We start from the raw sequence: 14,857 nt of genomic DNA, 5'->3' as shown, positions 1-14,857 counted from the left end.
CTTCGTTGAAGGTTGTGTGTCAGGGCTGGTAACTCGGCACGTAAAAATCCACTACCAAACATTAGTGGACCGGAGTTCTGCTGTGGCGACCCCTGACCGGGATAAGCCGAAAGACACAACAACATTAAATTACTATTAATACATCTCTGATCATAGCTGATAAACCCTATCAGTGTGACTTTTGCTCATGCAGAAGAGATCTTCAAATTGCTGCAAGGTTGTTTTGTAGACGTCACCCAACTTTTTGAGATATTTGTATAATTATGATTTGAATGTATATTTGCAGATCTAATGGACAAGTAAATGTGAATATCTGCAAAAAATGGCAGTTAGACATAACTATAAGTGCAAAGTTTTGCCAGTATTGTTTATCCTTTCACCTGATACCAAGGAATTCCATATAAACATCATCTTGTTAACATTGTTATCAACATATAGCATATAGTTATAATATTTCACAAAAACAATTCCCATTTTCATATATGTATGCATACATGCTGAAGCATGTAGAAGAAAAATGATTAAGTGAATTAAAGGAATTTCATCATTGTTCAATTAAAGTTACCCTGGGTATACATGAGCATTGCAAATAAAGTACAGGTTTATCAGCCCGGGAGGAGGACGACACAGTGAAAGGATGAAAGGTAGGGCATACAGAGCAGAACTAAAGGGGAAAGTCAGGTAATGTAGAAGGGCAGGTATTTAATAAAGGGAAAGGCAGTCAGAAGCTCTTACTAGGCAGGAAGAAGCAGAATAGATTGGTAATGAATCAGTACAAATCAATAAATACAGACTGTAGTCAAATGAATGGGTATAAAACAAACAAGTGAAACAGTAAAAAAAGAATACAGGAAGAATGGACTTGATATGGTGAAAAAGTCAGGTGTTCAAGTTATGAATGGCAGTGTGGTTTAGGGGACCTGCAAAGTGGTTGTGGCTGCAATGCCTCAACTAGATCTGGATGCTAGAAGCTAAGGTAGTTCAACTGAACAGGATGAATGAAGAGTTTACAGCCTCAGTCAGACAGATCAGGCAAACAGATATCCAAGTAGATGTGGAATGAGGAAATAGGAGGGACAAAAGGGAGACAAAGCCAGTGGGCAGAGTGGGAATAAAGAAGGGTGAGGCATGAATATTAGGAACAGAGTGGGCTATAAAAAAAAAAAACAAAGCACAGAGTAGGTAGATATAATAGAGCAGGAGACAGGAAATGTGACATATGAAGGAAAGAAATGGACTAACTGTGATGTGGCTACAGGAAAGAGGAGCATTGGGACCACAGAGTTAGGGTGAACAGAGATGGCAAAAGACAGAGCTTCTGAAGTGGTGTTCACGAGGAACAGCTTAGAATAAATGGGTACAAAAGCTATCACAGTAAGGATAGGTGGGGAGAGGGGGACAGAGTTCTAGTCATAGGCACCGGAAGCTGTTGAAGACTTGGGGGGGGGGGTGGAGGGTGAGAGGGGCACTTAGTGATCTAAAAAGGGGAATTTTGTATAACTATTTAGTACCACAACATAGGTGCACTTGGAGGACATTTTAAGCTTAGCCAATTCCCTTTTGGTGTTTGAATTAACATTTTATGATTGGTCTTACCTATCCCATGGCTGATAATTGTATATTATCCCTAGTGAGAATAACTGTGATCATACTAATGTGATAATTTGAGGGGACCCATGTCAGGGATGCAGCATTTAAGAACTGCCTCTATCCAATTAGTGGCATGAAGGGCAATCCTGGAGTACATTTTCTACTTCCCATCCTTAGATCCAAGTTGCATTTGAATATGGACGGATGAGCTTTTTTTATTTTTATGTATAGTCTGTCCTGGAACAGTGGTAGCCTCTGTGGTATATATACATCCCTCCACAACATTCAATTTAGAATCCTGGACTGAGTATTTCTGATGCCATTTGACTTGCTGATGTTCAGTAGGTCCATCTGTATTAGGTCGGAGGATGCCAGACATGTCACCTCTAAGCACTCTGTAGGATACTGAGTATAGTAATAAATCTTTGAGGTGGTCCATGCAAGACCTATTTTTTTAGGACTTGTATCTTTTTAGTAAGGTATCTCTGAAGGTATTCCAATTGTTGCATGGGGCTGGACAGATACATGCAAAAGTGGGCATTATACAAAATGATTACAAAGCTCTCATTCAGTCAAAGGGGGATAACAACATCTCTAGATCTAGTCAATCAATTTGTTTATAAGCTGTGCATAATAGAAAGGCTTTCTTATGACTCTGGGCACATGTTGGTCGAAAGTTAGGTCATTGTACACACAAGCTCCCAAATGCCAAACAATTGGGTCAGTCCTCAGAGGACACTGTCATGATTTTGACACCAGTTATTATTTGGGACAAGCCTTCCTGCATGATGGTTAAGTCATTTAGGGATTCAATAACTGCTCCTAGCTTGCAGTCATCTCAAAATGATCTGGCCAAAGCCCTTTGGCATATCCATCTCAAAAGTAAAAGGAAATACCAAACAGAAAGTCTCAGCACCGAACCCTGGTGGACTCCATTGGTGATTGGTCTCTTCCCCTACTTTGATTTCCTGCATCCTGTGAGCAAGTTGGCAATCTAGCTAGTGATGCAAGTGTGTGCGCCTACATTATTCATCTTTTGTACTACACCTGAGTAGGGGACAGTGTCAAAAGGCTTGGCCAGATCAAGATAATGTGGTGTGAACTATTTTACCTTCATCCATTGCTTTGGTAACAAGAGTAAAGCTTAAAATTTGCCCATGATTTTGAGCCTTTCACACTTTCCTCTGGGCTGTTTTCAAACACATTTTTAGGGCCATGCATACATGTATGCATTCTTTGATTCACCTTCCTGATTGTATTAAATTATACTCCTTGCATAAAACAGTACCAGCTGTTTGAATGCGTTTTAAATTTGTAGTTTTGAACAGTCTTCTAGTAAGCAATGAAACAAAATGTATAAAACAATAATGACAAAACTTTTAGTTATGTACTCACCATAACTTCAGATGTTTGGGATCCATCTCGCCTACATTCTGACTGATGGGCTCGGAGCCGATCCCTCGGCTCCGACTCGGCACGCTTATGCTATAGAGCGAGGCCTCTAATTGGCTGAGCTATCTTTATCCCAGGATGCACCACCACTAATCCCCCAGATCTTGTTTGTCCGCATTCATGCACACAATCACAACTTGTTTATATAACATTGTTAGATGTTTCAAGATGAAACAACAGGATTCGGACCTTCTGATATCCTCTGATCTCCAAGGAAGGGGGAAGGAGGGTGGGTTATTAGGAATATAGGCAAGATGGATCCCAAACATCTGAAGTTATGGTGAGTACATAACTAAAAGATGTTATGTGATCCTATCTCGCCTACATTCTGACTGATGGGACAGCGTCCCTAGCACCTAAATCCCGGGTGGCTCATTGGAAAACACTCCTGAGCACTGTGGAACCAAATTAAGCTCGTCCTCTAGATGCCACATCTAATTTGTAGTGGGAAATGAAGGTGTGCGGGGAAGACCATGTAGCCGCAGCACAAATGTCACCAATAGCAAGCTTAGAATGAAATGCTACCGAAGTAGCCATAGCCCTCGTAGAATGAGCCTTGACAGAGGTGGTAAGCTCTTTGTTAGAAAAGATATAAGCTTGGGTAATACAGTCCCCGATCCATTTGGCAATAGTGACCTTTGTGACAGCGTTGCCCAATTTGTTTTCTGCAAAGGATACAAACAACTGATCTGTTTTCCTTGATTGTTTGGTCCTATCTAAATAAAAACGTAACTGTCTGTGGACATCTAGTGTGTGGAATATAAACTCCGCTTTATTAAGAGTATTTTGGGAAAAAAACTGGAAGCTCTAACGATTGTTGCAAGCATAAAGTAGAACAAACTTTAGGAACAAAAGAAGGATTTGGCCTGAGGGATACTCTGTCTGTATGAAAAACCAAGTACGGGGGTTTCACTGACAAAGCTTGAAGCTCTGAAACCCTTCTGGCTGAAGTAATCGCCACTAGAAAGGCTGTCTTCCATGATAGAAACTTTAGATCACAGGTAGCTGCCGGTTCAAAGGGAAAGGAAGTCAAGGCATGCAACACTATATCGAGATCCCATGGAGGTGCAGGATGAGAAATCGGAGGTCTTAATAGAGCAGCACCTTTCAAGAAGGTCTTACACAATCTGTCGCTCATTAAAGGTGGGTCTATGGATTCATGAAAATTAGAAATTGCTGTCAATTGTACTTTGATGGTAGAAACTGAAGAGCTTTGATTGAAAAGAGAGGTCAGAAATTTTAGTACTTCTGCCACGGGAGTAGAAATGGGGTCCAGGCCCCGGAGTTGAGCCCAAATGGCAAACCTTTTCCATTTGCTAGAATACAGTTTCTTTGTAGCGGACTTGTGGGCCGAAGATAATATGTGCATAACATCTGGATCCAGTGTGTATGACTCCTGACTATCGTCGGAAGAGGAGGAGCCAGGCCGTCAATTTCAAGGTGTGCAGGGACTGGTGTAATAGTCCCGACTGATGAATCAGAAGGTCTAGGACCTGATCTAGGAACTACGGACCTTCCAGAGCATGTTTCCGAAGATAGGGAAACCACACTTGACGAGGCCAGTAAGGAGCAATTAAGATCATCCTGCTCCCTAAGAGAGATGCCTTTTGAATCACCCTGGGGAGGAGAGGAACTGGAGGAAAGGCATAAAAAGCAGGCCGGTGGGCCAAGGATGGACTAATGCGTCCATGGGGCTCTTCCCCAGAGCCGGGGTTAGGGAGAAAAATTCTTTTCACTTCGCATTCAGAGGAGTCGTGAAGAGGTCGCAACACGGAACTCCCCATTCGCTGAAAATCTGCCTTGCAACTGTCATATTCAGAGACCATTCATTAGGAGAGAGGATGGTTCTGCTCAATCTGTCGGCTATGACATTGGCCTTGCCCGGTATGTGAGTAGCCACTATGAAGCGTTTGGTCGAGACTGCCCATTCCCAAACTCTCATGGCTTCTCTGCAAAGAGGATAGGATGTGGTCCCTCCCTGTTTGTTCAGGTACCAGACCACTGACATGTTGTCTGAGTGAACAGCACTTACTCCCTGAGGGAGATAATCTTGAAGGGACAGGAGTACTGCCCTCATTTCTAAGATGTTGATGTGAAGAGGAGTTTCTTCCGGGTGCCATTTGCCTTGGACTGACCTGCCCAGGGAATGCCCCCCCCCACCCCATCTGGGAGGCGTCTGTGGTCAAAGTGGCCACCAGAGGAGGAATAACAAGTCCCTGATCCAAATTGGAGGACACTAGCCACCAGCGAAGGTCCCGTTTGCAAGATTCTGTGATCCATATGAGATGATTGAGAGGGAGTTCGTGAAAGGACCACTGAGTTGAAAGAAGCCACTGGAGGATTCTCATGTATAACCTTGCCAAGGGAACTAGCAGAACTGTGGCAGACATGGATCCCAATAGCTGTAGGACCATTCTGGCTGGGGCTTTGGACCTGGGGAGTAAGGCTCGAACTTGATTTTGCAGGTAGATAGACCCGCATCTGGTTTGAATCTATCTCTACCCCTATGAATCTTATTCTTTGAGATGGCCGCAACACAGACTTTGGCCAACTGAAGGTGATTCCCAGGGAATTGCCCAGTGATATAGTGGTTTGCAGGCTCCGTAAAAGTAGACGCTTGGAGGTGGCAGTTAGGAGCCAGTCGTCTAGGTACGGAAACACCTGGAATCCTAGACTTCTCAGGTGAGCAGTCACTACTGCCAAGCATTTGGTGAACACCCTGGGGGCTGTGGTGAGACCAAAGGGCAGCGCACGGAACTGAAAATGACTGCCTCCTAGGCTGAAGCGTAAATGTCTCCTGGACGTTTGATGTATTCTGATATGATAATACGCGTCCTTGAGATCTATGGAGCACATCCAAACACCCTTCTCCAACAATGGGAGAATGGTTTGTAGAGTGACCATTCGGAACTTGGACTTCTTGACTGAATGGTTTAGGTTGCTTAGGTCCAAAATGGGCCTCAAGTCCCCGGTCTTTTTTGGCACCAAAAAGAATCTTGAGTAAGTCCCTAATCCGATCTGGTCTGCGGGGACCGGTTGGATGACTCGTTTTTGCAGCAGCTTTGAAATTTCTGAGGCTGCGGTATCCCGTTGACTGGGTGGCAGGTCCGGGATTTTTTTGGACTGGGGGGGGGGCGAGAGAATGGGATGGAGTAACCTCCGGCGATAATCCAAAGCACCCATCGGTCCTGAGTGATCCCTTCCCAGGCCTTCCGGTGCTTCGAAAAACGACCCCCGACTGGCTCCGGAGCAGCACAGCCGGGCAATCCCTCAGGGACTATGAAAAGCTGAAGAGCCACGAAAGGACTCGTGGTCTCCAGTGTTGCGAGGGCCTCTGCCGCCTCTGGGACGGCGTCTTCCGGATGAATTTCCCCCTCCTCTGCCTCTGGAGGGGGAACCTTCCTGCTGAGAGGGGTAAGACTTCTGAGATCTACGGAACCACATTTTCCCTCCTCTTTTAGCCTTGGGATAAGGCCGAAAGGGAGTGGAAAATCGTGCCCCTACAGCAGTCAGAGTCTTACCCTCCTGTTCACAGCAGGTAAGTGTGTCTTTTACCTTGGGTCCAAACAGGGAGGACCCATCAAAGGGGGCGTCGGTAAATGAAGACTTAAAGGCCTCCGCGAAATGACACAGGCGGAGCCAGGCTTGTCTCCGTAGAGCAATGCCTGTACCCGCTGCTCTACTCGCCCCTTCGGCCGCATACGAAATGAGCCTCATGGACGAGTTCGAAATGGATGACATTGTAGCCAACTGAGATCCAACCGTCTGGGCCAGCTCCTCAGGCAGGTTACCTAAGAGGGTATCGGATAGCTCCTTAATCAGATCCCTCTGAAATCTCGTAAAGTGCATCAGGTAGTTCAAAGACCTCAGAGTAAAGGCCGCTGAACTAAGGGTGCGCTTACCGTACCGATCCATGCTCCTAGACTCCTTATTAGGAGGATGGACGGACGTAGAAGCCTCTGCTACATCTTGGTGGGTAGCAGATGCCACCATAGCATCCACAGCCACACCTTTCGTAAGGAACTCTCTATCCGGGGGCGCCGAGAGAAATTTGTTCGGACGAGCGGGCACCGGTTCCACAGAGTCTGGGTGTTCCCACGCCCTTCGACAGATCAAATCCATGAGCTCGTCGAAGGGCGGAGACACCCAGGAGGCGGAGGGCTGAGCCCCGAAGGCCTTCAGGAACACCGACTCATCAGCAGAGGGAGGTTTGGACTGCCAGCCGCCTCGTTGTTTTAGGGCTTCCAGGATGTCTGCAAAGGAGACATCATCCGAGGACGACTTGGGGGACCCCTCTGCATCATCGAGATCAGTGTCAGATGTCAAAGACTCGTCAGGGGAGTCAACGTGCTTCCTCTTGCATGTTCTCTTCCTGGGAGGTTCTTCCGAAGAGGCTTCAGAAGGACGTCCAGGAGGGGGAGAAACCCCAGCGGGGGTAACCTGAGACCCAGGGGCTCCGCTGTCTACGGACAGGGGGACTGCCAACAACCCAGTCTCCAAATGTAGGGAAGGAGCTGGGGAAACTGTGGAGGTAGCCAAGGAAGATTTGGCTAAAGCACTCCTCATAGCCCTGAAGGCGGGACCACCAGAATCCTGGGAGGGTCCCCCCTCCGTGGCCACAACAGTGGACGGTACTCCCGCCGCCGACGCACCAAGAGGGAGACTTGGGACCGAAAGCATTAATCCCGAAGCCTCCCCCCCAGGGCCGAAGGAAGAAGTCCGTGCACTGAACTCCGACCCAAGAGCCGGAGTAAGGGTCGGGCCTGACCCTAACACCTCCACTGGTTCCACCAGCACCTGCTCCAACGGTGCTGAAGCTGTTGGAGGAGGAAATACAGTAGGGGAGTGGACCATCGGCTCTGAAGCCAAATGGGCTGGAGCCGAAACCATCTTTTGGAACACTGGAGACTGGAAGAGTCGAAGGAGCACCCTGTCGATGTCCGAATCAGACATCTTGGATGATCTCGAGGATACCGATCGGGCCCGAACCGATTTCTCCATCGGCTCCGAAGGGCTCGGGGACCGGCTCCTAAATGACTCAACAATTATCGTCTCCAAGGAAACCTTCAAGGAAATTTCCTTCGGTGCCGATAAGGACTTCGGCTCCGAGGGGGAAGAGTCTGAGCCGATGACCCTTATCGGCTCCAATATCAGTGGAGCCGATGAGGGTGACCCGCCTCTCGATGCCCCAGACCTCGGCTCCGAAACCAGAGGGGTCGAGGCTGGAGGCATCGAGGCAGACCATTCCAACCTCGGCTCCGAAGTCCGTGGAGCCGATGGAGAAGTCTGCTTAGTTTTCTTAGCAGTCGGTTCCGACTGACTGGTCGGAGCCGACGCTTTCCTCTTTTTTGAAGGAGACGGAGAGGAAGATAAAGCCACCTCGAAGGAAGGCTTGATTAATCCTTTGAGGATTAATTTGTTTTTCCTCTCCTGGAGGACTCTGGAGGAAAACGCATGGCATACACTGCACGATTCTTGCAGATGTTTAGCACCTAGACAATAGACGCACGAGGAGTGGTCGTCCGTTATGGACATTTTGAAGCCACACCTCATGCACTTTTTAAACCCGGAGGGTTTATGCTCTTTAGACATAATCAGGCTAAAAAAACAGATAACCACAGTAAACAATAAAGGGTTTGACACACAGGAACAAAAATATGTATGCCACTAACTTAGTGTAAATATTTAAACTAAAGAACTTTTTTTTTTTTTTTTTTCACACAAGATTTGTCAGAAAGAGAAAGGGAGAAAAGGAGGGTCAAGACCCTCTAACTTAAATGGGTACTTGACCCACACACAACCACTAAAGTAGTAGTAACCACAGGGGAAGGCCCCTCTAACTTAAACGGGAACCTTCTCTGACAGGAAAAAACACGAAAAATTTAACCAAATTTTAGAAAAACACTCGTACACAAAGAATAGCCATTAAAACAGCTTTTGGGTTTAAATGAAGCAAATACTGACAGGAAAAAAGCCTAATATATAGTACTTAGCCCAGTCAATGTTGAGACCACATCCAAGCTCTGTAAGCGGTAAACGAGATCTGGGGGATTAGTGGTGGTGCATCCTGGGATAAAGATAACTCAGCCAATTAGAGGTCTCGCTCTATAGCATAAGCGTGCCGAGTCGGAGCCGAGGGATCGGCTCCGAGCCCATCAGTCAGAATGTAGGCGAGATAGGATCACATAACATCTACCCATTTCAGAAAATTTCAACCATAAAAGGCCACTCAAATGTGTCATTACAATCCACCACCAATATCAGTAAATATGCAAAATGTCTGCAGAAGTCAGTCATCTAAATAATTCCACATTAAAGGGATCTCTCTCACTTCTTCACTGCCTGGATAAAAGGGTCTCAGAGAGATTATAAATGTATGGTGTTTGCATAAGATTCCTATCTCTATATCCAAAGCACAACTAGCAATATAAATGCACAATTAATCAATTGAAATTAGTTTCTCTAAAAAGGTAGATGCAAACTAGTTAATAGAATTAACCTACAGAAAATTTATCATCACTTTTTACTTTGCTCAAACCCAGCATGATGTTCTGTTGGCTTAAAGGTCAACAGAATGCAATGTAAGTTTAATAAAGCTAACACTGCATTCAGCTCAAGTAAACATGCATACATCACAGTAGAAATCCTTGAATATTCTGTTAGAAAAACATGAGACAGAGATACACACACACACACACACACACACACACACACACACACACACACACACACACACACACAAAATACAAGCCAAGCAGCAGTTTCACAGCATAAATACGAGTGAGGCAGCAGTTTCACAGCATAAATATGAGCCGGCAGCAGTTTCACAGCATAAAGATGAGCCAGGCAGCAGTTTCACAGCATAAATACGAATGAGCCAGGCAGCAGTTTCACAGCATAAATACGAACAAGCCAGGTAACAGTTTCACAGTATAAATACGAACGAGCCAGGCAGCAGTTTCACAGCATAAATATGGACGAGCCAGGCAGCAGTTTCACAATAAATAAATGAAGCAGTGCTTACCATACAGACCAGCCAGGCAGCAGCTTCACAATAAATAAATGAAGCAGTGCTTACCATACAGACCAGCCAGGCAGCAGTTTCACAATAAATAAATGAAGCAGTGCTTACCATACAGACCAGCCAGGCAGCAGCTTCACAATAAATAAATGGAGCAGTGCTTACCATACGGACAAGCCAGGCAGCAGTTTCACAATAAATAAATGTCGCAGTAATGATGTGATTGGGAATCCGTGCATATCTGAGTGTAAAATTTACGTGTGCGATGCACTCATGGGTCCTAAAACAGGACTTGCAACTGTAAAAGTGGGGGGGCACGCTCCTTCCCCCATGCTCTATGGTTCCGGCTGTTAATAATGCATGGGGCCTCTGGTTTAGAGTCTAGGCTTCATCTCTCTCTACAGCATGGGGCTGGGCATATAAATTCATTTTGTAATTCATCTGGCTACCAGAATTAGGGAAAGTACTTACTGGCTGAGATCCAAAATTAACTAGAAAAAGTGGGATCATCTTGTCCTGCTACACTGAAACAAAAACACCCAAGTATAAAAAGAGAGGAAAAAAAAGCACGGTCATAAAAAGGAACAAAGCATAAAGTGTTTTTGTATGAAGGCAAGTCTGTTCTTTACTTTCCACACCAACCTTAGAGCTGGAGAGACAGGGCAAAATCTAGAGTAAAGAAATACATTTTCTTGCTTTCTATCTGCTACATTTCACTGAAGAAAATATCATCATCAAAGTGCACCTAAATGGCCCTTCACACTCATTATTTACAAATGAATCAAAACAGGTAGGAGCTACAGACATCAAACTACTGTGTCTCCATATCACACAATTAAGGGTAATACTTACTGAAAGTGTAGTTTGATGCTTGCGGTCCAATGACTACAGAGTTGATGGAGATAACTAAGTCTATCACATGCTCCCTGTTGACTGACTCTAGCTAGTTCTGAGAGCAGCAGAACTCAGTAGCAACCAATCAGGCAACAAATAAACAGACTAAGTTTAATGCTTAGAGACACTGTGCTTCCTAGGGATATAGTACATTACTAGTTCTGATATCAAGGTGTTCTAATATCTGCTGGCCAGTGTTCACAGTAAATATGACCCATTATTTAACCGTATTATATCATTTTAGGATACTATTTATATTATGGCCATGACAGGCAGCTTATACCTACATGTATTCTGAGACAGGTGCATTTGAGACGGCTTGTGCTGGTGGATGAAGGCTGGTCTGGCTGCCTAAGCTGCTGCTGTAGCTACAAAAGCTGTGCATCTGTCCTCTGTTAGGATTGTGGGCTGCAATCCTCCGTGCCTGAGGGTTGAAAGGGTCTTCCTCATCAATGTCATCATAATTACGGTCCCTAAAATACAAAACACAAATCATAAGTAATAATGCCACCTCAAAGTGTACTTCTTCAGTGATACTTTATAGTATTAATTTATACAGAGAGCTTGATGAATTCAAAGTTTGCATATGCATAAGAAACTATAATCACACCTCTCCACTTCTTTACCCTAGAATTTTGGACAAAGCCAAAAATAATAGGGGGGACAAAGGGACAACAAAGCCAGGGACAGATTTTAAGTAATACTCTTATAAGCTTCGAAAGTTACTAGAATAATAGGCTTTGGATTATCATGCATTTTTATGAAGGATATGACATCTGAAACTCACATATCACATTTATTGACTGCAATCCTCAATGATTTGACAGAAAAAACATGAATTTGATGAGGAATCGTCCCAGAATATGAGGCAAAAATTGAAGCAATCTGTGATATTCTAGATAGTTCAAAGGTATGATTCTAATGACATTTTAGTATTTAATCCTAGAACCTCATTTAAGCCAACCTCAAAAGTCAGATGTGATATACTGAACTGCTGAATTATAATCTCTCTCTCTCCAGCTTTAAAGAATTTCTCAGTAGTTCAATGCTGCACACCAGGGTGTGAGGTATAGCCCCCCCCCACTTAGGAGGTGTACAGGGCTTTGCCCCTCCTCAATAAAACAGGATTTGGATTTAATTGCATGTCCAGTGGAGTGTGAGACAGACACACTCTGATCTCCAGCTTTGTTTCTGTGTAAGCTCATTAACAGTGGGGAGTGGGGAATTTGGCCTTTCCTCACTGTAGGGGGATCTCAGAGTTACAGCAGGGGTGTGGGGTGTAGGTGAGCTTGCCCCTCATGACAAAACACTACTTTTTTTTCAATGCTTTGAAGACTGAGCAGCTTTGCTCAATCTTCAGAGTTTCATTTATATGAATAAACAACAAAATGTCATATATATATATATATATATATATATATATATATATGTGTGTGTGTGTGTGTGTGTGTAGCCACGTAGAGTTATACACAGTACAATCTGATAATTAACTTGTTAAAGAAAGTGCTGGACCCAGTGAGGACTACTTTGTTGAATCAGTCCTCAAACTCAGAATACAACCACCACCACATGCACAATTAAGAGAACAGCAGGCCCAAGGTATGGAAATGTTATTCTGGGGAAGCAATCAATAATACACGGACAGTCATAACATGAGCAGAAGTCAGACATGACTTGAAGAGATGCTTCGAGACTGATACAAGAGAAAAATAAAACATACTTTGGTAGATCATTATGTCTGATATAGAGATCAGCATACCTGAATCAGTAGAAAAAGAAGTCAAACCAAATATCTTAAGCTATAGACAGCAGTGGGCTCTTTGCCCAGAGGCATATATTGCTGTATCTTTATCTTCTTGAAAACTGGATTTCTAAATACTTCACATTTAAAAAGTACAACTGTGAATGTCTAATAGTATGTTACCTGCTTTACAGAACTGCATTATGGAATGTGCAGAAGAAACACCATACACAGAACTCCAAGCTTGTCAAAGACTCTTATGACCAATTAAAATCTTTATCCAGTTTAAAATCATAGGATCTCAATACATTCTGTTAAAAAACAGATACCACTGAAGTAGCAAAACCCACTTAGAAGGAAAGCACTGGGATCGATTGTCCTGTCTTCATCACTACTCCTGGAGCTGAAGAAAACTATCTAAATGCAGAATGGACTGAGGATATGATATTTCATAGTCTTTTCATGGAGAGAAAAAGTCTGTAGCTACAAGTTTGGACAGAGACACAAAGTTAATTGATAGTATACTATGCATATTGCAAAATTTAGCTTCACTTAACTTTAATAGGAAAAAAAAAACATGCCATGGGGCAATGATAAAACTGTAAGAGAAAGACAGAAAAAGAACAAAACCATATGCAGTCCCAGTCATTCTGTCTCATAGATGAGAGATCACCCACCCAAATAAGTACCAGGAGTTGCACTGACACACAGATGTAAACATAAATCCAATGAAGAAATCCAGCTAGATTACTTTAAGCTTGCCAAGAGTATTTCTTTACTATGGCTTGTCAACTCTTAATCAGCCAACAGCCGGAACTGACACATTCAGAAAGAACTGGGTCCTTAAAGCCTTATTCCCGAAAGCACCTTGTTAAGGCTTTCTCTGTTACACTCCTTACTAGTTAATATTCTAACCAAAGGTCCTAGAATGATAGGGTGAGTCTTGGTCCTTACTGCTGGCTGATTATTTGTTGACAAACTTATTTGCCCCCACAGCATTTCATGATTTATAAGCAAAGTTCAGCATATTATAAATTACCGTTTTCATACCTTGTTCAAGACACATCTCTGAGAAAATTAGTGCAAAATGCTAAAAGAGCTCTGGTCATCCTGTAGCCAGCTACAAAGATGTGCAGTGCAGCTGAGAAAATTTTAGTTACAGTGACATACTTGATATTAGTTGACTGCATATTACATTTATTAGCATTCTAACAAAAGTACTAAAAAGATGACAGCCTGTATTTGGAAAGTGTCTTTATAGGGACTGGATATGGACTTCTTTCAAAGTCTCAGAAATGTGAGTAGAGGACGCTAGCCCTTTGGCATAAAGAGATAAAGCCTCGATTGCACTGCAGATGCCCCAGTTTAAATAATGGCTCAGAAACCTGCAGGAGCTAGCTGGAAGATGGGAGTGAATGTATGTTGATAGCTCATCCAGTCTGGGGGCAGGGAGGCAGCACCTGCTCACCACAAGGGTGATATCTAGCAGGATCACTAGGTGGGTTTCAACCAACAGATCCTGTGTAGTCACAGTGAACCTTGCACTGGCAACATAGGGGAAACTCAATATATAGAGGTATACTTGACAGACAATGATGTAGGAGCTCAGTTGGAGTCAACAAGGGAGAAGAGGACCCTCCAGGGTAAGTGGGTAGGCCAGTCCCCAGGACCAGCAAGTGACCTACTTCTTGCCATGTGAATCTCATTGGAGAGCGGACAGAGATTCCTAGGCAGGAATGAATAGGCCTCTGGGTTCACCCGTAAACTTGGAATCTGCATCTCTCTTACCCTCAGTAGGAATGGGCTGATTGGGTACCAGTAGTGGAGCCACTGGACAAGGTTCTGGGGAAGAAAAATTCTGAATAAAAAGAATTCTGAAACCAAAGATTCAAGTGTAAAGGGGGGGGGGGGGTCTGGGCATAAGGTTGGGGAAAGGACTTTCTCACAAAGAAAACATCTGTTATAATGTCATTTTTGTGTCCATATGGAAATGTGGAAATGACATCATCTAAAGACACCCACTATGCAATAGTAGAATGAAAGCCTTCAATTATGCATGAGAACAGCATGCCTAATGTAATTTAATGTTTTGTGATGCTTTATTAGTCTATCTTCAGCTTATGTTTTACGTTTTTTTATGTCCTCTTTTTGTGTTTTCT

General features: G+C 43.9%; 1 protein-coding gene across 1 annotated transcript in view; it reads right to left on the bottom strand.

Moving 5' to 3' along the window:
• TTYH2 (tweety family member 2) overlaps positions 1 to 14,857 on the bottom strand; it is a 2,201,930-nt gene that overhangs the window by 52,786 nt on the left and 2,134,287 nt on the right. Inside the window, exon 12 of the mRNA XM_044085133.1 lies at positions 11,245 to 11,430. Within this exon, the coding sequence (XP_043941068.1) occupies positions 11,245 to 11,430 (186 nt within the window). The remainder of the gene's footprint in view (positions 1 to 11,244; positions 11,431 to 14,857) is intronic.

Source organism: Protopterus annectens, chromosome 10.part0 (assembly GCF_019279795.1).
Source record: "Protopterus annectens isolate FY-2018-M chromosome 10.part0, PAN1.0, whole genome shotgun sequence".
Lineage (NCBI taxonomy): Eukaryota > Metazoa > Chordata > Ceratodontiformes > Protopteridae > Protopterus > Protopterus annectens.
The sequence above is the reverse complement of the archived record's forward strand: the minus strand, read 5'-3'. Positions and strand labels throughout refer to the sequence as shown.